This window comes from Strigops habroptila, chromosome Z, assembly GCF_004027225.2.
Source record: "Strigops habroptila isolate Jane chromosome Z, bStrHab1.2.pri, whole genome shotgun sequence".
NCBI classification, from domain to species: Eukaryota; Metazoa; Chordata; class Aves; order Psittaciformes; family Psittacidae; genus Strigops; species Strigops habroptila.
In genome coordinates, this window is record NC_044302.2 from 99,710,669 (window position 1) to 99,737,532 (window position 26,864).

At 48.6% G+C, this 26,864-nt stretch overlaps 3 protein-coding genes, 1 long non-coding RNA gene and 3 other non-coding genes across 15 annotated transcripts in view; 1 reads left to right on the plus strand and 6 right to left on the minus strand.

Annotated features, from left to right (window-relative positions):
- The window catches only part of DYM (dymeclin), a 223,273-nt gene extending 221,338 nt beyond the window's left edge, over positions 1-1,935 (minus strand). For 2 of the 4 annotated variants that reach the window (XM_030471037.1, XM_030471039.1), the window contains exon 1: positions 1,886-1,935. The gene's annotated coding sequence lies outside the window, so the exon portion shown is untranslated. Of the gene's footprint in view, positions 1-1,726; positions 1,828-1,885 lie in introns of those variants that run through there. The other 2 variants (XM_030471038.1, XM_030471036.1) reach the window with 2 other exon arrangements.
- Positions 1,936-5,296: 3,361 nt separating this feature from the next.
- Positions 5,297-10,184, minus strand: CZH18orf32 (chromosome Z C18orf32 homolog). Of its 2 annotated transcripts, none has more exons than XM_030470698.1 (4): positions 10,101-10,184; positions 9,415-9,517; positions 7,589-7,840; positions 5,297-6,977 (listed from the first exon to the last, which is right to left on the minus strand). In XM_030470698.1, the coding sequence occupies exons 3-4, from the start codon at positions 7,814-7,816 to the stop codon at positions 6,903-6,905; spliced, it is 303 nt and encodes a 100-aa protein (XP_030326558.1). In that variant the 5' UTR covers positions 7,817-7,840; positions 9,415-9,517; positions 10,101-10,184; the 3' UTR covers positions 5,297-6,902. The 2 variants fall into 2 exon arrangements, with proteins under 2 accessions (XP_030326558.1, XP_030326559.1); XM_030470699.1 differs by having other exon boundaries at positions 9,891-10,118.
- A 265-nt stretch (positions 10,185-10,449) lies between these two features.
- On the minus strand, positions 10,450-14,190 carry RPL17 (ribosomal protein L17). Of its 2 annotated transcripts, none has more exons than XM_030470696.1 (7): positions 14,113-14,190; positions 13,693-13,745; positions 13,560-13,600; positions 12,486-12,620; positions 11,746-11,844; positions 11,027-11,218; positions 10,450-10,540 (listed from the first exon to the last, which is right to left on the minus strand). In XM_030470696.1, exons 2-7 carry the CDS (start codon positions 13,730-13,732, stop codon positions 10,493-10,495), a joined length of 555 nt encoding a protein of 184 aa, XP_030326556.1. In that variant the 5' UTR covers positions 13,733-13,745; positions 14,113-14,190; the 3' UTR covers positions 10,450-10,492. The 2 variants fall into 2 exon arrangements, with proteins under 2 accessions (XP_030326556.1, XP_030326557.1); XM_030470697.2 differs by having other exon boundaries at positions 14,016-14,131.
- Positions 10,866-10,937, minus strand: LOC115601424. The gene has a single exon (XR_003989343.1). It is a non-coding gene; the product is annotated as a small nucleolar RNA SNORD58 (small nucleolar RNA).
- Positions 11,504-11,585, minus strand: LOC115601426. Its single transcript, XR_003989345.1, has one exon. It is a non-coding gene; the product is annotated as a small nucleolar RNA SNORD58 (small nucleolar RNA).
- On the minus strand, positions 13,830-13,899 carry LOC115601425. The gene has a single exon (XR_003989344.1). It is a non-coding gene; the product is annotated as a small nucleolar RNA SNORD58 (small nucleolar RNA).
- LOC115601128 lies at positions 14,142-23,066 on the plus strand. Of its 4 annotated transcripts, XR_003989246.1 has the most exons (5): positions 14,142-14,221; positions 15,709-15,782; positions 18,238-18,387; positions 20,265-20,360; positions 22,554-23,066. It is a non-coding gene; the product is annotated as an uncharacterized LOC115601128 (long non-coding RNA). The 4 variants fall into 4 exon arrangements; XR_003989242.1 differs by lacking the exon at positions 18,238-18,387 and having other exon boundaries at positions 14,143-14,221; XR_003989245.1 differs by lacking the exons at positions 18,238-18,387; positions 20,265-20,360 and having other exon boundaries at positions 14,144-14,221.
- Positions 23,067-26,864: the final 3,798 nt, after the last annotated feature.

Below are 26,864 nucleotides of genomic sequence, written 5' to 3' on the forward strand. Positions count from 1 at the left end.
ACCCTAGAGAATGCACTTTGAAGAAATATCGTTATCATCTTTAACCATCCACTTTGACATCAGCTCACCAGCCACCAAACAGGATTTCTTACTTTTTAATATCTTCTCTCAGTCATCGGCATGTTAAAAACACGCTGGGATCTTCCTATTCATCTGATAAAAACTGCTGGAAGCACCACAGCCATCTAAATTTGGTATGAATTTGCTATAAATACTTTCCTACTGAATTTATCATAAAATATTAAGCATTAGAAGCTGTGCTACTAACAGATCAGCACAGCATAGGAAGAGAAGGAGCTGATGGTTGCTTCAGCCAGCGAGAGCTGTCCATGGGCTTCTGCTGATGCAGCAGCAACATGAACAGAGAAAACAACCCAAGGAGAGGACAGAATGTGGCCTCCCTGAGCTCCTGGCAATTTAAGGAGCAAGGACACATTTTAACTCACCCCAACTGGAGCAACTTCATAGAATCATAGAACAGTTTGGGTTGGAAGGGACCTTTAAAGCTCATCTAGTCCAACCCCCCTGCAATGAGCCAGGACATCTTCATCTAGACCAGGCAGCCCAGAACCACATCCAGCCTGGCTTCAACGGTTTTTAGTTGGGAACTGACTAAATGTGGGATTACACAACCCAGCGGCCTGCGTTAGGAAACTGGAACCAACCACCCGGGAGCTTCCTTCTGCTCCCCTGCGCTCAGAAAGTGCTCAACATGGGAAATATTAACAACCTACTTACTTGAATAAATACCTCAAATGATTGTAACTGCAGCCCAGCATGTTATCCCTCAGTGCACGCCATGGAAGAAATGAGATTACAGCCTCGCTACACTTGGTGCAAAAGATTTAATACTAATAATTATAGAATCATAGGAACGTAGAACCATAGATTGGTTTGTGTTGGAAGGCACCTTAAAGCTCATCCAGCTCCACCCCCCTCCCAGGGGCAGGGACACCTTCCACTAGAGCAGGTTGCTCCAAGCCCCTGTGTCCAACCTGGCCTTGAACACTACCAGGGATGGGGCATTTATATACAAATTTATAACAGTTCTTGCTGCCAGCTCCTGTTTAGGGACAATTTGGTCCATATAGAGTTAGTGACCAACAACAAACAAATAGTGCTTGGTGTGAAAGCATATGAGATAAAGCCTGATGTCTGTTAAGGTAAAAACTCTCTTTTCAGCTAAGCCATTCCCCACTCTTGCTAATCATTATCCCTGAGAGGAACGAAAACAAACAGTCAAGAGTGACCACGAGGCGCAGGGAGCCTGAGCAGACCCATTACACTGCAGAAGCAACCCCTGGGCACTACAACCCCAGAAGAAGAATGGAAAATATGACATTTTATACTCTTTTCATATATAATAACCGTCATTAAGAGCGCAACAGCAGAAATGGGGGGAGGACGCAGCCCTACACGCTCTGGCGCCTGCAGAGTGGCACCGCTGAGGGACCCCTGGGGACCGGGAATGCCGAGGGGGACACAGCGGGGCCGCTTCCCGGCAGCGGACACCGGCAGCGTCGGGAACTCTCCGCAGGTTCAGTGCTGAGAGCTCCCGCACCGGCGCAGCCCCCCTGTCGCGACTGGGAGCGGTGGGAGTCGTGACAACGGGACAACCGGGTCCCTGCGGGGCGCTCGGCAGCTCCCCCCGCTCCCGCCACCACTGACCGGCGCCCACCCCCCTGCGGCGGGCCGGGCCCGCAGGCACCGCCGAGGCCCCGCTTACCCCGTCAGCGGCGCCCCGTCCGCTCGCACCGCAACGCCGCAGGGCAGGAGGCGGCCGGTACCGCGGACCCGGCCCGGCACCGAGTGGGGCTCCCGCGGGTCCCCCCGCCCGGCTCCGCTCCCCTCAGCGGCCCGCACGCCCCCCGCAGCCCGGACCCACCGCCCGCCTCCGGCCTTCCACGTCGCCAACACGCCGCGCAGCGCCTGCGCAGAGGCCCGCGGGGAGAGCGGAGTGGGGCGGCGCGGGGCACATCGGGAAGTGTAGTCCTGCGGGTGGAGCGCGGCGCTGGAGCGGGTTGCTCCGAGCCCCTGTGTCCAACCCGGCCTCGAACCCTGCCAGGGATGGGGCAGCCACAGCTTCTCTGGGCACCCTGTGCCAGCCATCGCTGCTGCCCCTGGGCCAGAGGAGGCCACCTATGGAGCTGCTGCGAGGGCTGGAGCAGCTCTGCTCTGGAGCCAGGCTGAGAGAGCTGGGCTGGGGCAGCCTGGAGAAGAGAAGGCTCCTGAAGGGGACACCTTAGAGCAGCTCCAGTGCCTAAAGGGGCTCCAGGAAACCTGGAGAAGGGCTTTGGACAAGGGCCTGTAGGGACAGGACAAAGGGAATGGCTTTAACCTGCCAGAGGGGAGATTGAGATGAGCTCTGACGCAGAAGCTCTTCCCTGTGAGGGTGCTGAGGCGCTGGCACAGACTTTTGCCAGAGAAGCTGTGGCTGCCCCATCCCTGGCAGTGTTCAAGGCCAGGTTGGACACAGGGGCTTGGAGCAACCTGCTCTAGTGGAAGGTGTCCCTGCCCGTGCCAGGGGGTTGGGACTGGGTGAGCTTTAAGGTCCCTTCTTAACACAAACCAGGCTGGGATTCTATGATCTCCGAGGTGGTTTTTGTGCTGGTTCTATAAATACCCAGTGGCTCCTCCAAAAGGGAAACCCTTCCCAATATGACTAGCCCAGAGCATAATCCCATTATCACCGTGCGTGACACTAAACAGGCAGCCCAGTTCTTACACGTACCTGTAACCAGGCTGTGCAAGCCAACAGCACAAGCGCAAAGGTGGGGTGTAAGCACTGCATGTACGTTGCCACGTATAGCAAACATCTTGGCACGGGGTTTGGCCTCACGTTTATATGGTGTTTTATCAGACCGCCACAGCAATAAAAACCATGCACGGCCAACAGAGCGGCTCTAGAACAGGTAGGACTGTGTGCACAAAGGAGTTAAAATACAAGTATTGCTACATCTGCCTACGTATAAACACTCCACAACATTTCAAGTAGGTTATGTTTCAAATACAATGAAAGATAGAGCAGTACGATCTAAAACCACTTCTAAAGCAAGAGAGTCACTGTGTTCTGGATCATTTCAATTAAACTGCTGCAGTCAGGTTCAGTGCAAAGCAGAAGCAATGACTGGCCGTGAAACCCAAAACATGGTTCGGTTGAGTGAGCATGTTCCAACAGTCAGAAAACTGCACAGGGAAGATAATCTCTTCTTTCATGTCAGTTTATTGAAACAATTAGTTCTCATTGAAGGCAGATTTAGTTAATCTAAAGTGTAAATTGAGTTTCTCGTCATTTCCTTTACCTGCAGCCTCTGAAAAGATTGCTCTGTCAGCAATCATGTTCCGCATTGTGCGGAAATCAAGGAGGAATGACTCCAAGGACTTAAACTCAGCAGCATGCCCAGCAGCTCCCACAGGGCCGGGGCGTGATTGCTGCATTCGGGTAATAACAGCGTATTGTGTTCCTGTCATCGGATCAGCTTTGCAGATAGAACTTAACCGTGTTCTGCGAACACATCTGACTAAAGATCATTTTCCACAGAATTGACTGTCAGCTTAGACATCCTTGGAGGCTGATCCCATTCAATTTAACTGCCATAATTTCCTTTGCTTGCAGAAATGAGGCCCATCAAAATATAGTCAGCAGCAAAAAACTTTCTCAACTTCTATTTCAGAAATTTTTACATATACTTGCTGAGTTTTTAAGGTGTATTTCAATTAAATTCAAGTCTTTGGCAGTCAGCTACCTATGCAAACCAGCATACAGAAGGTACCATGTCACATCTAGACCTTCTTGTGAAGAAAAAAAATATTTTAAATTAGTTGGTTTAAATACTTGTTCAAATAATAATGTTTCTTCCTTCATAGTATTCAAATAAAACCAGACAGCTTTAATGCTGAACATATTATGACTAGATCTGCAGAAGTACTCTAGTCCCTAAAGATTCCTCTGCAATTTCCTAAAGGTCTTCAGTATAAATGAAGCTGCTCCTTGGCCTCATAAATCCTGGTAGATGTCCACTGCCATCATTAGGTGCCTAAGGCCTTTTGTAAATCTTGCTTTTAGTAACGAATATATGGAGATTTGCTCAATTAAATTAAACTTACTTGATAAATATCGTTCTCTCTCGTGAGGATTTCCTTGATCTCCATCTACTTTTCTTGAGGCTTCATGCACTTCTTTGCCTCCCAGCAGATGATCTCCTGCGCCCCTGCCCAGGCTCAGGCAGTTCTTTGCTTTTTTACTATTCACAACACACAATAGGATTATTGACCTGTTCTTGGAAAATTATAGGAACAGAAGAGTTGCAACACAATCTCCCACCAGGACACCCAGTGAAGTAACTCATTCTGGAAAGTTCTGTGATGTGAGTGTTAAACTGCAGCTAACAGCAGTACCAAAACACCACCTCAGAAAGCACGAATCCTGCAATTTTACTTGCATTATCTGCCCATTTTGCTTTATGCAGTCTTTCCAGTAGTGGTGAAACTGCTGTTTAAATAGCACACAGCCAGAAGCCTCATTCAGCTTGCAGTCTGATTTACTATACGGTTTATTTCCCCTGTTACTGTCTGAAGCACTTCCTTGTATAATCATAACCCAAATAATTAATTATGCACACTTCATAAATCAACTGCATACATTGACAAAGGAGCCCCAGTACAGCTCTTGCTCTACTTTTTGTTGTGTTCTCAGCTGTTAGAGTGAATTTATTACCCCAAAACTTACATCTGCTTATGAGATGTCCAGCATTTCACAACAGTGGCTAAGGTTACCTGCCCTGGGACAGGAAACACTGCAGAAGGGACAATCCTGACAATGCAAGAACCCATACTCATGTTCAGCTGCGTACCTGCAAGGACTCATTTCTCCAGCCCTTTGAAAGGCACTGTGCCTGATCTCAGCTCCGGAGTGCCTTTCTCAGGCAGTTTACTCCTTTCTCATCACAAGGTGACTTCAGATAGAAGTTCCAAGCTTTCAGATTTAGAGCATGAGCTTTGACAGAGGAGTTTTATTTGGGGAGAGGAGGGGGTTGATTTGTTTGGAAAACCCAATCCACCACAGCAGAGATTTCATCCACCCTTTACCAGGCAAAGTTCTGATGAAAAGGGTTGGGATGGATTGATGGATGGATAGGGTTATGACTCATTGCAACGATATGGGTGAAATATCCAAAGATAGACGACAAAAACAATTGGAAACTAGCAGAATTCCTTCACTTCCACTTTCCAATCCCTGTCTTTTGTATTACACAAACCACAGACCACCACCTGTGAGAAGTTACAGGAGTGCACATTTAGTATTGTTATCTTTTATTGCATGAATTACACCATGTGTGCATACTGACAATAATAAAACCAGGTTTCCATATCACAAAGAGCAGGTACTTCACCAGTCTAGGAGAAAGCTGTAGCTGTGATACGCTGATCACACGGGGAATAACGTTCCAAGGATGATGCAAAAGCTCGTTAAACAGCAATAGCAAATTCACTTCCTAACAGACTAGCTCATTAAGGGAGAGCAAGTAGTTATTAGGCAACATCTTACTAGGAGTATTCTGCGATTCATCTCATTACAGAAGTAATGGTTGTAGCAACAGGGGCCCGATACCCAGCTGCAAACACTGCGGATCGGTTCGCACAAGACCTGACAGAACCAGGTACAAGCAGGACACAATACAGGCATTTAGCTGGCATCAAGAGTCTCTTCAGAATAATCATCTGCTAGGAGAAAATGTGGCCACAAGACCTGACCTCAGCAACAGTTCAAGGATTACATATATGCCTTTTTAGGCGTACTTTTGGGAAAATGATAAATCCAGAACGGCTGAAATGGTTTTGTCTGGAATCTTTTAATGAATGCTCTGGTTTGGCAGAGAGGACAAAGCAGGAACTACCACTTCTCTTCCTTACTAAGCACAGAGACATCTAAACCCCTTCACAACTGCAGTTCTGGGTTCAGATGCAGGCCTGTTCCAGAACACATCTTCCCAGGAGGAGGCAAAGCTGGACCTCCCTAGCACACTTCCTTTACCCCAAAGTCAGTAGTTTTATGATCTCCTTCAGCCAGCAGCCTGTCTACAGGTTTTCAAAGATTTTGCTACTACTTTAGATATTTATAGCTCAGAAGCCTAAGAACAATTGTATGAAGTAACTCACTTTCAAATAAAATCCTGGTTTATTATCATTCAACTTCCACAAGCATGTTGAAGAGATTTCAGTTGGATGTTGCTTTTTTTTTTTTTTCCTAAAGACAGAACTGCACCATTTTAAACCACTGCAACAGAACATAAAGCAACGATTTCCTTGCATCGTGCCTCTGCTGCTCCCCTTCAGGAAAGAAAGGCACAATGTTTCAAGGAAAATAATTTATGGAAGCATCAAATCAAGACTTTCTGCTTTTAGCAAGCTACGTAAATTCTGCATGGAGCATAATTCCTTTAGCTCATCCACAGATTTGACACAAAAATCTAAACTCTTCTTAACAATGATGCTTCTGCCACAATGCAGTTCATAGTTCTTTAGCAAGGTTAAGAGCAGCTCTCGTTTTCAAGGTGAAAGCCTGAAGTACTGCACTAGCAGCTAATGAAACTAAGATGTTAAGATAAATTTACCTTCCAAAGCTTGGCTTAGTCACAAGTTACTGAACCTAAACTCTAATCACACCAGATCGATTATAGAGGAAAAGGAGTTCCAGTGAGCAAAACAAAGAACTTCAGTTTTCAAACATTTTAAATTAAGAAACGTGCTAGCTGCCATTTGAGTGGCGAAAGAGACCTTCTCCTGTGAGTGATAAGGGGAGTTTATTCAGCTAAGATGTGCAAAAAACCAAAAGTCTCAAAGTGGGAGGAATATCACCAGTTCATATTGGACACGAGGGAATAAATTATGAATTAATTCCTCTAATCCGCTTTCTTGTCAGAAACTTCTGTGGATCTTTTTGCAGCGATTCCATTTGCAACGCTGTTGCTTTCAAACTGCAAATAAAAGACAGCATCGTTAATGGGAGGGCAAAAAAGGACTTTGCACTCGGAACAGTAACAGCTGGTGATGGAAATGGCTTTCAGGAGCAAGGCCAGAGAAGATCCTGAAGAAATCTGCAGCAAGAACTGGAGCAGATGCATCTCTTTAGATTTACATATCATTATTGCTTCAGGGGGGAACAAGGGCAGGGGTGACAGGTGCAAATCTCTGCATTTTATTAGGGGAGATAAATAACTAATGTACAATTTACACACACCGAACACCTTCCCCCATTGCAAGTGGAAGAGCTGGCTGAGGAGGGTTTTTTTAGTTCTGCTTCAGGTACCTGGTGTGATGTACTCGTTATTTGACTTCTTCCTTCTCTCAAAGAATAGCCAAAGATTAATAAATTAACTAAGTTGTTCCAAAAACCAGGTGCATTTCCTATCCTTCCAAGACCTACCAAATAGCTGAAGCAACTATTTCTACCACTAACTCCCTCTGCTAAGAAAATAACCATAAAAACATTTATAACAACCACCAACTATTTACTCTTCTCTGGTGCCCACCCTGAACTATCGCCAGGTGCTTTTAATCCCCAGCTAGCTGAATGCACTAATCTTACTTTATAAATTCCAGAGTCATCCTCCTGATCTCTTTTCGTGGCTGAAGGTGCCCTTGGATTTCCAGTGCTGCCTCCTTGACCTTCTTTTGTGGCTGTTGTTTCTTGCACGGCTTTCTTGGGCCATACGCGCTTCACAAAAGGTGCAATAACGGGATAGATATAGGGCTCAAGGAATTTCTTGTAGACCCAGAGGAGAACGGGAATGACAATGCATGGAATGCACACCATGGCTGCTTCTTGTTCGTGACAAAGCTGGAGACAGGAAAAAAAAAAACAACTTAGGATGACAAGGTAGTATGCTGTGAGATAAGAAAACAGTCTTTAATGAATAAAGATTGTAGTTGATATTCACGTGTAAAAGACGCTTTAGATACAGAATTCATTAATCTTAGATTCTTTAATTATCGTTCTGGTTTCAAAAATGCTGCGCATTACAATGTTATAAAGTTCTCAAAAAGAGAAAAATTCTTGGCATTTAAAAAAAAAAAGTTTGCTATTAATTCATCAGTCCCACAGCAGGAAAAACAAATTCAGAAAATAAGATTTTGCTTAAACCACACAAAACCAGTTTAAAAAACAAGCTGTGGATAACAGTCCAGTCCTTATTATAGTAAAGCAAAGGGGCCAAAAGGTTTTTCTCCTTCCTTTTTGATTTAAGGTGAAATTAAATGGCAGGACTCCAGTCCCTCGAACGGCATGCCGCCACTGAAGGGCAGGTGGGTGGGAAAGGGGAACAGAATCCTAGTCAGGACTTGAGAAAAGGAGGATATCATAGAATCATGGAATGTTTTGTGTTGGAAGGGACCTTAAAGTTCATCCAATTCCAACCCACTGCCACGGGCAGGGACACCTTCCACTAGAGCAGGTTGCTCCAAGCCCCTGTGTCCAACCTGGCCTTGAACACTGCCAGGGATGGGGCAGCCACAGCTTCTCTGGGAAAAGTCTGTGCCAGCGCCTCAGCACCCTCACAGGGAAGAGCTTCTGCCTCAGAGCTCATCTCAATCTCCCCTTTGGCAGGTTAAAGCCATTCCCCTTGTCCTGTGCCTCCATCCCTTGTCCAAAGCCCCTCTCCAGGTTTCCTGGAGCCCCTTTAGGCACTGGAGCTGCTCTAAGGTGTCCCCTTCAGGAGCCTTCTCTTCTCCAGGCTGCCCCAGCCCAGCTCTCTCAGCCTGGCTCCAGAGCAGAGCTGCTCCAGCCCTCGCAGCAGCTCCGGGGCCTCCTCTGGCCTCACTCCAGCAGCTCCACGTCCCTCTTGTGCTGCTGCCCCAGAGCTGGACCAGGACTGCAGGGGGGGTCTCCCCAGAGCGCAGCAGAGGGGCAGGATCCCCTCCCTGACCTGCTGCTCACGCTCTGGGGGTGCAGCCCAGCACACGGGGGGGTTCTGGGCTCAAGCGCACACTGAAGCTGGGTCATGGGGAGCTTCTCCTCACCCAACACTCCAAGAGCTTCTCCTCAGGCTGCTCCATCCAGTCTCCCCCAGCCTCTGCTTGTGCTCTGACCCAGGGGCAGGACCTCACATTTGGAGGAATCCCTTTTATCCCATGCCAATTCTATACAATCAGATGAACTATCAGACAATCAATCCTTCTCTAGTCCCCAAAACCAGGAAGATGAGACAATGTGAATGAACTTATCCGTTAAAGCCACTTAGAAAGACAATTCAGCTACTCCCTCTGCCAGACACCAAACTTCCAGCAAGATGTTGTGGGTATATCCACCAGCTAACAAACGCAGCTGGAGGGAACACCTCAGGCTGCCCTTGAGGCAACAGCAAGTGTCTCTGCAGCCGCTTCATGTTGAGATCTTAGCTGAGAAGTAAGTCATACCTGTGCCAGATGGAAAAGGCAGCCTCTGGAAGTGTAACAGTGGTCCTAAGATAGCAAAATTCCGTTCACGAGGTTCTTCTGTGGTTTGGTGGTGCTCTGTGGCCTGGTTATCAGGTAATTTTTAGGGAAGAAAAGAGAATAGTAGGGCAAATGGTCACATTTTAATAGCTAGCTTATTCCTTTGTGATACAAGCTCTTGTATCACAAACACACGTTAGTGTCAGCAGAAACAACACATGTGACATGGCACATTCAGGTACGTATGGTCTTTGTTTTGCATGTTTAACTCGGTTGTTAATTAGCTCTTACGGAAACAAAACACGGGTAACACAGACAAAAGGCCGGGTTTTTCCCTCTTTTTCCACAGAGGATGAGCTAGCCCAGAAGGGCCGCCTCTCACAGCCCGGAACCCTCCCCGCTGGCCAGCAGAGCCCCCCCGGTGCGAGCGGGAGTTCCCCCCAGCCCCATTCACGCACAGCCTGGAGCGCGGAGCCCTCCCGAACCGGAGAACCTCCTCAGATGCGCCTTGAGCCCGAAGCGCCGCGCACCCCAGCGGGAGCTGGGCAGGCCGGGACACTCCCGGTTCACGGAGAGGGGCAGCGAACGGCGAGCCCGCCCGCAGCCGGGACGGAGGGAGGCCGCGCACGAAGGCCCCGCCGTGGGAGCAGCCCCGGGCCCGGACTCACCTCAGCGGGCCCCGGCCCACCGCCGCACCGCCCGCCTCAGCCTCCGCCACACCGGAAGCGGCCCCCGCGCGTCCGGCCGACGCACCGCCAATGGGAGGCGGCAGCGTATGCGTCACGTGGCACCCTCGCTCCTCCCACCCCCGGGGCGCGCTGCGCGCCACATGGACAGCGTGGCGGGGTGCGCGCCCCGCGCTAATTACCCCGGGTAATTAACGCGGTCTATGGGTGGATAACGCCCGCACGGCACCTGCAGCCCCCTCGCTGACGGAACGCGGAGAAGAAGGCGGTGACAAGCAGCACCCCGTGCCAGGAGGGCAGACACACACACACACACACAGAGCCAGAGCACTGGAGTTTATAGTATTTATTTCTGTACATCTGCGGCGGCGCATCTACTCCCGAGCCATGAGCTTTTGCTTCTTCAGCTTCTTCTGGGAGATCTGGAAAACAAAGAGGGAAAGAAGGAAATGAGAACAGGAGCCTACAGTTTCCCCCTCAAACACCGTGTGAGCACACAGCCACCGCTCGCACAACAGACTTGGAATTGCAAGGAATTCCCTCCCCTGTTCACAAAACCACCCACTGATCCTATCTGAATGTAAGTAAGGGCCCTGACAAGTGCTAAATCGCCTGCAGAATGTCAGCTCAACTCACAATTACACAAGACACACTGCTCCAGCAGAGCAGGACAAACCATCCCCATAACAGAAACCTCAACAGAGCATCTTCCTCCTCCTCAACGTTCTGTTTACAGAAAACACTGAGGTCGCTCAGAATAGATGTGGGATTTTTTTTCACGGTTGTTCGAAAGGTGTCCTAAGATCATCATCACAGCAACCCCTTCCGCTGCAAACTGCAGCGCACCCAGCCCCGCATCTGCAAACGCTCCCGTCCCTGGATGGTGACGAGGGTAGGACACTCGGTACCTTTTTCTTTTGAGCAACCTCCTCCTCCGGCTTGGGGACAATCTGCTCCTTCTCGGTGAGGATCATCTCGATGTGGCACGGGGAGCTCATGTAGGGGTTGATCCTGCCGTGCGCCCTGTAGGTGCGGCGGCGCATCTTGGGGGCCTTGTTGACCTGGATGTGCTCGATGACCAGAGAATCCACGTCAAGACCCTGGGCAAGAAATGAAGAGAAGAAATGAAACCTGTCACTGGCTTTTCCTCTTCAGATCAATCATCTCTGCAGGAAATACGGGAACAACAACCCCCCCTATGCACATTGGTGCTGGCAAATACAACAGCTGAAGCTGGTGGTGCCACAGAACTGGGGGGTTTGCCAAGGAAGCACCAATTTAAGTCAGGAAATCAGACTGCGCTTCCATGTGCCACAACAGATTTAGGCGAGAATTATAACCAAAAAATAGAGATATGGGAGAAGATATCCCAAAAAATGATGCTGATGGCTCAGGAAAAAAAAAAAACCAACTTAGTATTTTTTCATACGTATTCCAAAGGTGTCCTAAGGTAAGTCATCACCACCATCAAACTTACCAAATTAATGTCACAAAGGTACAAACTGCCCAAGATTTTGCTTTGTTCTGTAGTTTACAGGAGCACTAAACCACGCTTGCTCCAGAGCCATCTTGTTGGGGAGCACAGCCACACAGCCTGACACAAACGCTCTGTGTCTGCAACACCCACCTTCAGCTCAGCATTGCTCTCCGCATTTTTGAGCATGTGCAGCAAGAACTCAGCGCTTTTCTTTGGCCAGCGTCCCTGTGTCCAGCCCCACTGCTTGGCCTGGAAGAAAAGGAAGAAGAGTAAGAAGGGGAAAAACGGGAGAGAGAAAAATAAAAAGGAAAAAAGGAGGGAGGAAATGGGGAGGGTAAAAAGGGAAAAAGGAAGGGGAAGGGGGCAGGAAGAGGAGGAAGGGGGCAGGAAGAGGAGGAAGGGGGCAGGAAGAGGAGGAAGGGGGCAGGAAGAGGAGGAAGGGGGCAGGAAGAGGAGGAAGGGGGCAGGAAGAGGAGGAAGGGGGCAGGAAGAGGAGGAAGGGGGCAGGAAGAGGAGGAAGGGGGCAGGATCCTTGTCCCAGTACAACATTACCTGCCCTTTTTGCACCGTTAACTTACCATTACATCCCCTTACATTAAAGGGATACCAAAATAATTAAATTTGATCAATTACTTGACACTGCAAGTAAATGCAACACTTCCTGTACTAGAATTAAAAGTAAATGAGTGAATCTTTTCTCTCTTGAGCAACCTGCTCTAGAGGAATGTGTCCCTGCCTATGCCAGGGGGCTGAAACTGGATGAGCTTTAAGGTACCATCAACCCAAATAATTCAACGATTTCGTATTTTAATACACCACCACCACCGGCCTGTTCCCCACACTGTCCTTCCCTCCCATCAAGCTGCCCCATCCTTCACCCCAGCCCTCACCTGGGCACATCTACCGACACCCCCGTTGTAGCGGCGGAAAGGAACGCACTGCTTCTTCAGGGTGACGTCCTTCAGGTACTTGGTGGCCTTGCGGATGTGCATGCCCTTGATGGCCTGGGCCGTCTCTCGAGTGTTCTGGCAACAAAGAGCACAGCAACGTTCACTTTAATGCCATGTTCCCAAGTTACACTACCAGTAAAAGCACTCCTTGCTCCTTCTCAGATCCTATTTTTGCTACAATCTCAGTTTAAAAGCACCACACGCACACAAAATCTTTAATGTAAAATAACTAGCCACACCTTATTATTTTTGCTACCTACTCTTCTAACCCTTGTTATGAGTTTCACTACTGAACTTACAGCTCTGGAGACATCTTTATTGGTTTTTATCCAATATCTAGATCTTTCCAAGAAGGAAAACTAGAATTTTAGTATTTATACTTTTCTTAACTCCAATTGGCCACTAATCCCCAAAAGTAAAGAAAAAGCCTGAAGTACAAACCCTTACTAAAATGTCAAATATGACACCTCAGGGAAGTGATTAGAAAACAAACTATGCCAAGAAATTACAAACTATGTAGTTATCTGTGTAGAAAATTATAAAAGGGAGAGAAGGCACAGGATGAAAGATCGAGTTAAAGCATCAGTGCTCCAGACAGCCCTGAATAATAACATCGGCGTAACTACAGTTGCACCTGGTGATAATAAAAGAACAAAACCCCTTTTCTCCTGTATAACACCAAGCAGAAAAGCATCTGCTCAGCTCCAGTTCTCTTGTTAACTCAAAAGTTTTAGTAGCCTAATTTCTCCTGCTAAATTCCCTGCAGATGTTTCCCTACTGTGCTGTATTTTCTACATAAGACATGAAGCTATTTAGGGCACACCGTCTTTTGATCCTGTGGATGACGACCACTACAAGCAGCCAAAGTAAACACAGGCCATAACCTACGCTACCACCCCTAACTATGTGAAGATACAGGAGAGTAAAAGACACATATTTCAAAAGAAAACCCAATAAAATTACCAAAAATCCTCCCTCAGACATTGCATTTTTTACTATGTGCACGCTGCATACCTTGAAATGCACCCGCAGGTTGGATCCCCGAGATTTGCATGCTGCGGAGAGAAAAAGACCATTTTTTGCAATTAAAACCTTAACGGCTTCAATACAGTCCCCCAGGAACCCCACAAAAACCCCAACAACTCACATTTCGTGGGGTTTTCCGGGTCCAGAGAGTAGCGCACCATCTTTGCTGCTCAACTGCGAAACAGAATTAATTATAAATAACCTTATAAATGAAGCTTTTAACGCAGATATGCAGTACTGTTCGCTTCATGCCAAGCAGCTGCTCAGAAATTACGCTTAATCTTTCACAGTTAAATCCGAAGGTGTCCTAAGGAAGTCATCACCGCAGCCGCGGCCTCCCCCATGGGCCTGCTTCCACCTCATACCGCCGGACACCCCCCGCTCCCCCACCTCCATCCGTCCCGCCCCGCAAACACCGAGAGCATCCGGCAAGATGAATCGAACCCTCGTGCCCTCATGGCCTCCCCGTGGCGCCCTGGGCGGGATGGGCCCGGGATGGGACCGGATTGAGGTCGCTCCCCGGCCGCCATGACTTCCTCACCTCAGCGCTGCGGCGGGGAAAGAGGAAGCGCGAAGCACGCTGGGAGCCGGGAGAGCCGCCAGCTCTCGCGAGAGCTCGGGCGCGATCTCGGCCGGGGAGCGTCGCTGAGGTACGCTGCCTATGGCGGGGCGAAGGGTGCCGGAGGGACCGGGGGTAAACGCGCGGTAGCGGATGGGAGCGGGAGGTCGTTCCGGCACATCCCCGCGGTGGATCCTAAGCTCTGGAATGTGGGGACACCAACCAGCGCCGTTGTGTCCGTGTGCGGGAGTGCGGGCGCTGGGTGTGCCGGGCGCCCCCCAGGTCGAACCCCGCAAGATGGCTGCGGGCCCGCTCCTCAGGGGCTGCCCCAGAGCGCTCACTGGCCGGGGAGCGGACCGAGGTGTCACTGGAGCCGGGACGAGCTGTGCTAACCCTCCCCTCGGGGCCAGGGCTGTTTGCTCCAGACCGAGGAGCAAGCGCAGGGGTTGCCGCTAGATGGCAGTTCAGGATGGGAAGAGAGGAGCGCCTCGGCTAACAGTGTCGTCATGGAGTTAGAGAGTCACGGAGTGGTTTGTATTGGAAGGGACCTTAAAGCTCATCCAGTTCCAACCCCCTGCCACGGGCAGGGACACCTTCCACTAGAGCAGGTTGCTTCAAGCCCCTGTGTCCAACCTGGCCTTGAACACTGCCAGGGATGGGGCAGCCACAGCTTCTCTGGGAAAAGTCTGTGCCAGCGCCTCAGCACCCTCACAGGGAAGAGCTTCTGCCTCAGAGCTCATCTCAATCTCCCCTCTGGCAGGTTAAAGCCATTCCCCTTGTCCTGTCCTTACAGGCCCTTGTCCAAAGCCCCTCTCCAGGTTTCCTGGAGCCCCTTTAGGCACTGGAGCTGCTCTAAGGTGTCCCCTTCAGGAGCCTTCTCTTCTCCAGGCTACCCCAGCCCAGCTCTCTCAGCCTGGCTCCAGAGCAGAGCTGCTCCAGCCCTCGCAGCAGCTCCGGGGCCTCCTCTGGCCTCGCTCCAACAGCACCACAGTATCCAAGAATACAACGATACCCAAGAGATGAGACCAAAGAGACTCAATGTTCATAAGTTGCAACTGGTATTTATTGCATCACTGTAAAAAATATGAAAGAATTACTTGTTAAAATAAAAGATTTTCTTTTTTCTTCCCCCATTTCAGGCTGTGTGCTTGGGAAATCTGACAAAGCAGCAATTCAATAAAACTAAAACGTTTCCTGAAAGTTATACCCACCTCCAGCAAAAGGCTCATCAAGAACAGTTTGACAGAGTGGGTAAAAATCAAACCACCTTCCCAAGCAGCCAGCAGTCTGGTGTCACCTCCCTGCCATGAGAGAGTCCTATTCAACTCTGCATTTAGAAATAAGCAGAGCAAGAGCATACTGTCTGTGTAAATGCTCTGACCAGGAGGCTATTTTCAGATCTCTTATTTAGGGCTAAAACCCCCAAAGCTTTGAAGCTAGGATTTCACCCACATGGGAAGAGGAAAATATTTGTACTATCATAAATATTTACATGATTGAAAACTTGTAGAGTTCTAATTGTGAATGCAGCTTTCCATTTCCCTGCCTTAAAATCTGCCTTTTACTTTGCTTTCCAAGAGGAAGCTTTCTGCAATGTCTCCAGGTAACTTCGAAGCACCGATCTCAAAGCAGGAAAACCTGCTGAGATGTGGGTAAGTATCATTTCTTCTTTTTATATATGAAGTTCTTGTGAAAAAAAAAAAAGAAAAAAAAGAAAATTAGGGGCACATGTTTACAAGAGCACACACTACCTTTTGGTCCCAAATCCTTATTTTGAGATAATTAAGATGTGTTTTCACCAGTTAGCACTTCTGTCATCACTTCTGTGGGATTAGAAGCCAGTGAGCACCTCAGTGCACACAACCATCTAGGAACAGTGGTAATGTGAAGAAGGATCAGTACTGCCAAAACAGATGCACGGCAGCCTTTCTAAGTGAAGCATTACTAGAGAAACACAGACAAGGAAAAGTGTCCCCTCTGGGGCCCAGTGACTTCAAGAAAACAGTAGATATGTAAAAAGAGATCTCAGTGATGGCTCCCAGCGCTTTCTTACTGTTTCGGTTCTCCTTCCTATGGAACAAGAGCGGTATTCCAAGAGCATTAACTTTCCAGATGCAGTAAATTAAAACTAGCAAAAGTTGAGATCCTCAAACACTTCCATAGCCTTTTCCACCATCCTGTGGGAGTCTCCTCTCACAGCGTGTGTGAATGCAACTCTCCTCCTCTGTCATTGTGCCCTTGGCACCTGCCTCCACGTATTGCAGGTGAAGGAAACTGGCCTTTCCATGGGAAGCACCTTCACACGCAGCTGCTGCTTAGCAGCAGAGCACAGGAGCAACGAGGCATTTAGAGAAGGCTGGAAGAGAGGTGTGAAACATAAGCGGTTGACACATGGTGGGAATTATTATATGGTCGTTGTGTTCATCACATCCGAAACAAAGAAGGCATGTTTTCTGTTACTTACATTTTATGTTTCCCCACATGTGGAACTGTTTATCATCAGCTGCTGAGGGCTTGCAGTGGTGCAAGTGTAGAGGTAGGGGCTTCTGCGGATGGTGTCAGGAAATGAGATGCATGTTCGCATCCTTGTTGGGAGATTAACAACTGCTCTCGGAGGCGGCCTAGCACAGAACTGACGCTGGGATCAGGGCTGAGGCAGCTGAGTATGTGCCCTGTTGAAACTTACCCAGATTATTCCCCCAGTGCATCAGTTGCCTTGGATATTTAGCTTGCATGAGCTGACTGGAAAAGAGCTTTTGGATCCTAAGCAGAAAATTTAGGCACCTAAGTCCCAAATCATGCTCCTGAAAACTCCTGCATAGGAGGCAACTGACTCCTAATCCTACTAGAATCTCAGCTCCACAGGACTTTATCTTAAAGTCCCCTGGTGCCATCCCTCTTAGCTCCCCTGTCCACACCACCCAGCCTTGGTGATTGTGCCATGCATGCCCAGGAAAACTCAAGGCACTGAAAGCAAAGATCCAACTGTGTTCCAACCTGATCCATTCCTGTGCTCTGGAAGCTCCTGCTGGGAGCATCCTTCCATGAAGGGCTCATCACAAGGGCAGCAAAGGTTTCTATCATCTCCCGAGGTAGAAACCTGCAGAAAGGGATAGTGCCCATCTTAATCCAGCAGCGTGGGAGACCCACTTTCAGTTTTCTTTCCTTGAGTGGTTTCAAAGCCACATCCTAACGACGAGGACAGAGGCTGTTCTGTGGCAGAGATGCTCCCACCCTCCCCAGTGCAGGTTTTCTGCTGGGAAGCCTGCAGTGCGTTGGCTCCACACCTCTCCTCTAGATATGCTCTGGGGGCTGAAGGGGGCTGCACCCATTGACCTGCCCTGGAAGAGCCCCGCAGGCAGCGGGGAATGTACAGGTACAGGAATGTTGCATGACACAAGTCCTTTTATAAACATATAGCGAATAAGCAAACGGCTTTATCCATCCTGATGTAATTGTCAAGCCAAATGTCACCTTAAGTGTCAGTCAATCAACACCCTGGGGAGCCACTGTCCCTTAGGCGAGGGAGACGTGAGCTCTGAGACTGGTCAGGGGTTTTCACAGCAGGTCTGGATCAAAGAGAGCTCACGTCCATCCGTAGGACCTTCCTGCAGCTCTGGAGTTCAATCACTGCTACAGCAGATGTGGCAGAAGCAAACCTCTTCTGGTTTTTGCCAGAAAGCAGTACTTTGATTGCGGTTGCCAAGGCAATGCTTTATCACCTACTCCGCTGCAGCTCGAGTGCCTGACTGTGAGCTCAGGCACACATCTGCCTCTGCTCTTGCTTGGGAGCAGTAATTGCTGACAGAGAGGCAGGTAGAGCAACAGGAGGGTCCGTGCTAAAATCCCTGTGACAGATAGTTCCATTGGGGCAGATTGACCAAGCTTAACTCTGGCTTGCTAAAACACACTGTGTATCCACTGCTCTGTAGGAGAGGGGTTTGACCTGTTCTTTGCACTGGAATGGAAGCCAGTTCCTCAAAGTTTTTTGTAGATTTCTTGGCGTTTATCTTACATGGTTTTTTGAGTCCAAGGGTTATGTGGGGATATTAACTGTCATTCACAAAATTACATACAAATGGGTTTCTTGTCCTAATGGTTAAGCAGAAAATCTTGAAGGAAAAGACATTTTAAATTGAAACCAGCTTGAATCCTGAAACACTGAAGCTTTCCAGCCTTCAGACAGCTGCCTGCACGTCCTTTCCCTGAAATCCTCTCTCCTGACCAGCGTATGGAATCCTGCACTCCTCCTCCCAGGTGAGGGGCTCCTCCAGAGGCACACTTTGCTCCCATTGTTTCCCTTTTTCTCCAGCAGCATTTGTACATGTGGTAGGTGAATTCTCCAGCTAAGACACTCTCCACAGCAATGTCCTAAAATGCACTGACCCAGGCAGCAAGTCCCAGGAGGAAGACCTGTGGGCTTGGAAAAGGAGATGCATTTCCTCAGCATAAGTTCCCCAACACAAGAAGACGTGGAGCTGCTGGAGCAAGGCCAGAGGAGGCCACGGAGCTGCTGCGAGGGCTGGAGCAGCTCTGCTCTGGAGCCAGGCTGAGAGAGCTGGGCTGGGGCAGCCTGGAGAAGAGAAGGCTCCTGAAGGGGAGACCTTAGAGCAGCTCCAGTGCCTAAAGGGGCTCCAGGAAACCTGGAGAGGGGCTTTGGACAAGGGCCTGTAGGGACAGGACAAGGGGAATGGCTTGAACCTGCCAGAGGGGAGATGGAGATGAGCTCTGAGGCAGAAGCTCTTCCCTGTGAGGGTGCTGAGGCGCTGGCACAGACTTTTGCCAGAGAAGCTGTGGCTGCCCCATCCCTGGCAGTGTTCAAGGCCAGGTTGGACACAGGGGCTTGGAGCAACCTGCTCTAGTGGAAGGTGTCCCTGCCCGTGGCAGGGGGTTGGAACTGGAAGGGCTTTAAGCTCCCTTCCAATACAAACCAGTCTGGGATTCTATGATTCTGTAAGATGAACTGACCAATGTCAGCAGAATGAGACACTTTAGGAGTTTTGCTCTGCATCAGTCTTGGTCACTTGAAGAGCTCAATTATGTTATATATTCCTCCTTGTGATTTTTAAGAGGAATTGTTTCCATAGGGGGCAAAAGTTCCTTACTTAAGCTGATATGTAACAAAGTTATTTATATACATATCTTTATATATCTGTATATATGGGTACGTACATAAATCATCACAAGTGTATCATCTAAAATATGTGAACAACCAGAATGCTTTTGATTCCCTGTGAATCCTCCTAAGCCACAGGCAATTCTTTACAAGAAGAGGTTAGCTACACAGTCTGTTTTTGTTGTTATATATACTGTGCCCAGTCCAGGGTTGAGGAAACACCCAAGGGAGCTCAGCGTCAGGACATCCAAGTTTCTGTCCTTACCGTCACCACTGCTGAAGCATGACGCAGCAGGCACAGCACCTTCTCCATGCTGCTGGTGTCCAGCCAGCCAGGAACACGGTCAAAACAAGAAACCACAGCAATTGTTGATAGTGTCTCAATACTCAGCATTTTTGACATATTATCCTAGAGCTACGGGTTCAACCACCCCCTGCACGCCCAGCTGTGAGGGAATCACCGCTGCAATACATCTCCTGTGTGATCAAATAACCTTGTGGCTGGAGTTTGTGTTTATTCAGTGTATTTCTTGCCAGCAAACCATTTACGCAGGTTGTGCAGCTCTGTGACTGCTCGTTTGTGGCTTTAGTTGCCAGAAATGGACCAGCCAATCGCCTTGATGAGTAAGGCAAGTAAATGGAGATATCATGTAAGTGCCTGATCATAAACACTATTTGGGATAAATGAAGTCCTGGGCTCATGTTTGCTCTAACCTGTCTAGCTCATAACTGAGAAGTACTGCTTTAAATGTGCTTTTGGTTAATGAAACCAAAAATATCTCTGGAACTGGGGATATTGCCCACAATTTGCATCCACAGCTTACTCACAGATTAAAATGTGGGGAATTATGTTTAAACATAAAACATTTTTTGTTTTACTGTGAGGATGGTTGAAGCCTCTTTCTCTCCTCTGTTATTATCTTTCTGTGTCTGGTGCATCTGCGTCTTCATCTGGTCTGATGAAGAGCTCCTCGGGATCAGCTGATAAAGCACAGCCAAACCTGTTCTTCTCTTCCAGGGGCTTCTGCACCCCCGTCTTGCTGCTGGTAGACACAGCACAGAGAGACCTGGCTGTAGAACAAGGCAGAGATCCACTGGGAGCCTGGGAAGTGAGGTTAGATGATGCCTGTTAACACAACCAGTGCAAAGGTTCCAGCCAGCAGACAGGGTTCTATTCGTGGCATGGCAAGAAGCTTCTGTTTCTGCTCTCTTCTAAAATTCATGTCCGCAGCAACCCTTCCAGCATCTTCACTGATCACCCCAACGTGTGGTTTCTGTGTTCATTCCTTTCTATTCTTACTGTCAGAGATTTTCCCCAAGTTCCTGCTCTCCCCTGCTCTGATGATTGCAGCATCTTCCTCTCCACACGACACTGACATCCCTGCTTTGATCCCAAATGTCATCTCTGAGGTCATCCCTCCCTCCTGGCTATCCCCTCCCTCTCCCAACCATCCAGCTACCTCCCCCTTTGCTATTACAACAGCTCTGACACAAGCCCCCTCTTTCAAAGCTTTTCCTATCTGTCCATGCTTACTAATCCCCTGTTCGAGCTGCCCTCCCCCTTTCCAACCTCTCCTCTCCACTCTTTTCCAGCGTGCATGGCCCCGTCACATGCCGGTGCTCGGGAAGATCATATGATGGGTAGGGACTGCCGGGCAAGGCTGCGGCAGGCGCCTGCTGAACACGGGCCCCCGGTGGGTAGCACACCTCCAGCTCCCTCCCCATGGCCACTGCCACCCCGTGACTCCACCAGGTGCTGGACTGCAGCGTGCAGGGATACGGTGCCGGGCATGGGTGGGAGCTGGAGGCTGTGGAGCTGTATTGCAAATGCAAGGAAGGAGTGTCACAGACAGGAGGTGGTTGGCAGGATGAGTCCTGCACCCACAGCCCGGGCTGGGCAGGTCTGCTGATACTGCTGCCCTGACCTGTCTGCCCGGCAGGACTCTGCTCACACCTCCTACATTGTTGTCTGCTTAGAAAATACCACCTTTGCTCTGTAAAGCATATTGTAGAGTCATAAAATAGAACCTTCCAATGGTTTGGGTTGGAAGAGACCTTTAAAGGTCATCTAGTCCAACACCCCTGCCATGAGCAGGGACACCTTCCACACACTTCCACCAGGTTTCTCCAAGCCCCTGTGTCCAACCTGGCCTTGAACACTACCAGGGATGGGGCAGCCACAGCTTCTCTGGGAAAAGTCTGTGCCAGCGCCTCAGCACCCTCACAGGGAAGAGCTTCTGCCTCAGAGCTCATCTCAATCTCCCCTCTGGCAGGTTAAAGCCATTCTCCTTGTCCTGTCCCTACAGGCCCTTGTCCAAAGCCCCTCTCCAGGTTTCCTGGAGCCCCTTTAGGCACTGGAGCTGCTCTAAGGTCTCCCCTTCAGGAGCCTTCTCTTCTCCAGGCTGCCCCAGCCCAGCTCTCTCAGCCTGGCTCCAGAGCAGAGCTGCTCCAGCCCTCGCAGCAGCTCCGGGGCCTCCTCTGGCCTCGCTCCAGCAGCTCCACGTCCCTCTTGTGTTGTTGCCCCAGAGCTGGACCAGGACTGCAGGGGGGGTCTCCCCAGAGCGCAGCAGAGGGGCAGGATCCCCTCCCTGACCTGCTGCTCACACTCTGGGAGTGCAGTCTGTGATGTAAGTGACTGTAGAGAAAAGCTCTGTTTTTCCTGCGACTGTACAGAAAAGCTCTGTTTTTCCTATGACCTGACCTTAGTCTGCCTGCCTGTCCTTGTACTGGCAGTTCCTGTGATGAACATCAGCAGTGTCTGTACATTACAGGCAGAAACATGAGTACAAAGTACCAAGAAGTGCCCTGAGCTTTTCCTAATTAATTAGAGCCATTGCCTCTTCCTAATAATATCCACACACTAAACGCACACAATAAATATGAGAAGGTAGGCAATTAGGAATAAGTGCCCAGAAGGTGAAGCAGAGCGTGTAAGCAGCATCCTCAGGGACATCTCGTTCTTTCTCATTGTCATATTGTACATGCTGTAAACCTATGTGCTGGATGTCCTTTCATTGAGACACTGAGGATTGAGCCTGGATTTAGGCAGGGGATAATTCAGGTTCTCAAAGTAAAATGTGCAAGTTGGTGAAAAATTAATAATATTGCTGGTATATATCATTAACATAATATGATTATTATACATTAATAATTTCTGATGTTATATATTTATATATTATAATCAATAATAAATTTATTTAGTCCTATCATATATTGTTATTTAAAGCCTACATCTGAGGAAAGCAGGAGACTCCACTTATCTCCTTGAGCCAAACAAGGATGGCTCAAGGCTTTCCTCTGTCTCCAGCAGGTCCCAACACTATGCCGTGCTCAGATTTGAGAAGGACAAAGATTAAAAGAAGAGGGGAAATGAAAAGCAGGGTACTGGAGGATGAACGATACCAACCTTAATGATACACAACACCATCTTGTGCTGCTTATTTCTGTGCCTCGAACTGTTTGCCACAATTTCTCTGAAAAAAAAGCCAGAAAATGTGTGTTTTAAAATGCCATTCCCCTGTAATGTGAATCACAGTAAAATACTGCTGTAGGATCTCCTGAACACCAGCCAGATCAGCAGTCGGTACCATGAAGAGAGGAAGAACATGCATGAGCTGTCTGACCCAACAACAGCTGAATAAAGAATAACCTGAGATTTGCAACCATAAAGCTTGCAACCATAAACCATTGCAAATTAGCAGTAATGGAGAGAACTAACATTACATGTCTTTATAGGGCTTTGCTAAACTAAGTAACAAATTAATTGGTTTTAATAAATAACTCCTTTTCTTTCCTGTAGGCACTGGGATGTTGAGCAGCATGCTCAGAGTTTGCTTGTTTTTGTGTCCATCCAGATTTATGGGATCCATTTTGAAAGCCTGAGTGGCATTAAGATCAATTTAGAGTGCTGAAAATGATGCTTTAGGTGGCTGGTTTTGCGTTTAGTCTGGGAAGTTTTCAGAGAAGGAGATGTCAGCTTACTGATTACTCTCCCCAAATGCCATCTTGCAGTATCTTTTAGAAATGAGCCCAAAGACAGAGCTGTGCCCTGGTTTGGCAGACTCATCTAAGCAGGTAGAAGAGCTGCTGCTTTGCCAGCTCTTATGGTCTCCTCTCAAGCTGCAGTCCAGCTGAGTGTCGAATATGTCACACTGATGTTGCTACCACATCCAGCCCAGTCTTGGGCCAGATATTTCTGCAGATCTGAAGAAAAACATGTGGATAAGGATATGTGCTCCAAAAACATCCCTAAACCATACAAGTCCCCCACAAACTCCTCTCTGGAGTCTCCAGCAGCTCCAGGCCTCACTTACAGAAAAGGCAGGGAACCAGTGTTAGTAATTTATTGGGGTTTTTAATCTTTTCCCTTTGCTGGATGCAGGAGAGTTAAAGCAGTAGCAGTGCTGGGAGCTCACCATCCACCACAATATGAAGGGTCAAGTGATCATGAACTTCTGTGACGCTTCTCCAAACCCCCACTTAAAACAGGACAGAAAGGAGCAGAGACAAACATCCCCCTGGGTACCCACAGCACTTCTGCACTGCCATTGGGCTTGGCTCCAAGTCCCTGTTCAAGCCCAAACATGCTCAGCATTCATACGGCTTGGATGGAAAAGCGTGGGGTTTGGGCAAATGCATAGGAAGAGAGAAAATACACGTCATTCCTCGGCACAGGCCTAAAGACATCCTTGTCTGTAGAGTGGATGGAGCAGGCTCACCACCCACCACTGGGTCTTCTGTCCGACACAAAGCAGCCAAGCGGTCTGGATCCATCTCACGTACCTCGGCACGTGCTGGGAATGACAAGGCACTGAATTAACACTTGTCTGCTTGGACGCAGGGAATAGGCATCAGGACACATTGAGCTCTCGCTGGCGTTCAGGCTGTGCTCCTGCACGGCTCTGCTGTGGCTGAAGGTGGGGTGATATCACCTCAGGGTCTCTGCAAGAACAACACACGCTCAGTCAGAGCAACCTGGGGACTAGTTCAAGGCATGGGCAGGGGTGAAAAGAGATTAAAATCATCCTAAAAATCACTTCATGTTGCTTAGGCATGTCTGGGAAAATGGCACAACAAAGAGTGGCCAGGAAGAAGCTTGTCCTTGGTGAAGGATGGTCCAGCAGCAGGACCGGGGTGCTGCTATGGGAAGAGGGCAGCCAGCAGGGATCAAAGCCTTCTGAGAACCTCCCTGCGGATGGGGCTGCCTGGAGGCAGGTACAAACTGTAACGTTCCTCCCTGTGTGACAACGTTCACAAGAATTAGCATTTCTCAGGAATGCAGGGATTTATTCTTCAAGGCCCACTGTATCCACGAGCGCTACAGCCCAAACACTGCACCGACAGAGCATGTGCTTGGTAAGAACCCAGGAACAGATGCTAGCGGATTTAATGTGGGACAGGAGGCCCATTGCAGGTTTGCAGACTGCCAGCAGGGTCAGCTGTAAATATTCCCTCACAATCAAAGGCATTCATCTAAGGATTACATGCTGGGGGCTTTGTGGTAAAGTAAATTTGCAACTAACGGGACCATTAATAGTCAGACAGTTTAGTTCCCATTTATTTTCCCCCTCAGTCATTTTTACTACATCCAAATACCATGGGGATGTGGGACTTGAATGATGTGGCCTAAGAAATCAGCTTAGAAGAAGTAGGAGAAAGGGTTACCTCCAACAAAGAGAGCTCAACGGGGATCGAATGGGGATATCAATAGTGGGTAATGCCACTGAAGCATGTGAGCTGATTTCATAACCTGATGGAGATTAGCCTTCTCTGTAAGCAAGCAAATCTATTGAGGGATATTAGCATTGGTGCTTTAACGCATGTTCATAGAGGGGCTGTATACGAAAGGCTGAGGAGAGGAGGATAGACTTTGTGGGTTGAGAAATGTATGTGAAACAAAGACACCGTGGCCTTTTTTCACCCCAGTTTGATGCTCAGGGAACAAAACTACCAACAGCAGAAACTGTGCCACATAAGTTGTATCTCCCCCCTCTGCAGTAAGCACTAAGTATAAAACAATTAGTGGCATGATGGGATGATGACAAACCAAGAGGGCCTGGGCTGAGCAGGCACTGGCTGATGCAAGGATTAACCCGGGCTGTTATTTCAACACAGAGCTGCCTCTCCAGGACCACAGACCCTTTGGGTTGCTGTCAGCTCTGCATACCCATCTGTTGGGGGGGTCTTCTGGGGCCTTTGCCCCAGCTCAGTGTACCCCAAAGCTGTCCAAACAGCCTTTCCCTCCTCGGTTTGTTCTCCAACTTTGTCTCTACCCCTCCTCCCCATCAGCTCAGCAACAAATTAGGCAGATGGAGCCAAGAGGGGAACTAGCACCAATCCCATTAAATTCTATTGCCTGGGCTGTGTTTTATAATTGAAAAGAAAAACTGTTTCATAACAAAACAAAAAAAAACCCAACAAAGGAGAACAATCCCTTTCTCTCCCCTCCTCCTCTGATCCTGCAAACCCTACTCCCTCTTCCATTGGAGAAGAAGAATGAAAATAGAGAAAAACCATGCAGGAAGAATGGAGGGTGTGTAAAACAGTTTCAGGTTTCTAAATGTGGAATTAAAAATTTGAAGAATAGGAATAATCACTCCCTGATGCTGAATATCTGACCTAAGGCAATGAAATTAATCTTTGCCTTGTGCAAATGAGCAATCCTTATTAGAAGCATCTTTGCCTCTTGTTGGTGTGCCGTTGCTTTCAGTAACAAGCCCCCACAAACCCAAGAGCCACTGTTTTTCCCCATCAGGAGGGGTCACTCGAGCCAACTGCTCCATTTCCATCTTCCTGGCGATATGAACGTGATGGGATGCAATCTTAGCCATTGGAGTACCATGCGAATCCATCCTGCAGCCACTAACTGAGGTGGTGCTACCTGGGCAGCTAAACACTCTCTCTGCTGCTCTTTCCATGGCAGGGCATCGCTGGGAGAACAAGAGATGCAATATTGGTAGCCCCATTCATGCAAGAGGCTGCTGTTTATTCTCCTTGTGATCTCCAGCGCTGCTCACACCAGAACTACTCTATCTTTTCAAGTCTTTAAAGAGTTTGTGTGAAGGTGAAGGGTTTTCCTTTTCTCCTTAATGCTCAGGTCTTTGACGGTGCAGTTCATTCACACTTCTTGCTGCTATTTCTGCAAGGAAAGGACGTTTCAGGGGGCTGATTTTAAAGACAGGGAGATAGAAGCATTAAAGACAATTATTTTGCAAAAGGCTTCTGACTTCAGTCTCTTTGAGCAGGATGGTGACAGGCGGGTTCTATCAGAGATGCAGAGCTCCTGCAGAAGACACTGACCATAATGCGGGACAGAGATGTTCTGCTCACGTGGAAACAGCATTGAAGGGGTCCCACCAATGGATGCATGGACATGGAAACCTCTCAAATTAAATACTGCTGAAAACGCTGTTTTATCTTTCACTGAACTTAGGTCTCCAGGAGATCACAGTGGGAATGCAGCTGGGGAGAGAGAAGGGAGCCAGAAAAACGCCTCCAAGAACAGCCACCATCTCCCCAGGCATTGCCCAGCTCATAGCAGCTGCTGGGATAAAGCCTCCAACATCCCTACAAGTGCTGCAAACATTGAGCTTCCAGCTCTTTTAAAGTGGATTATTAT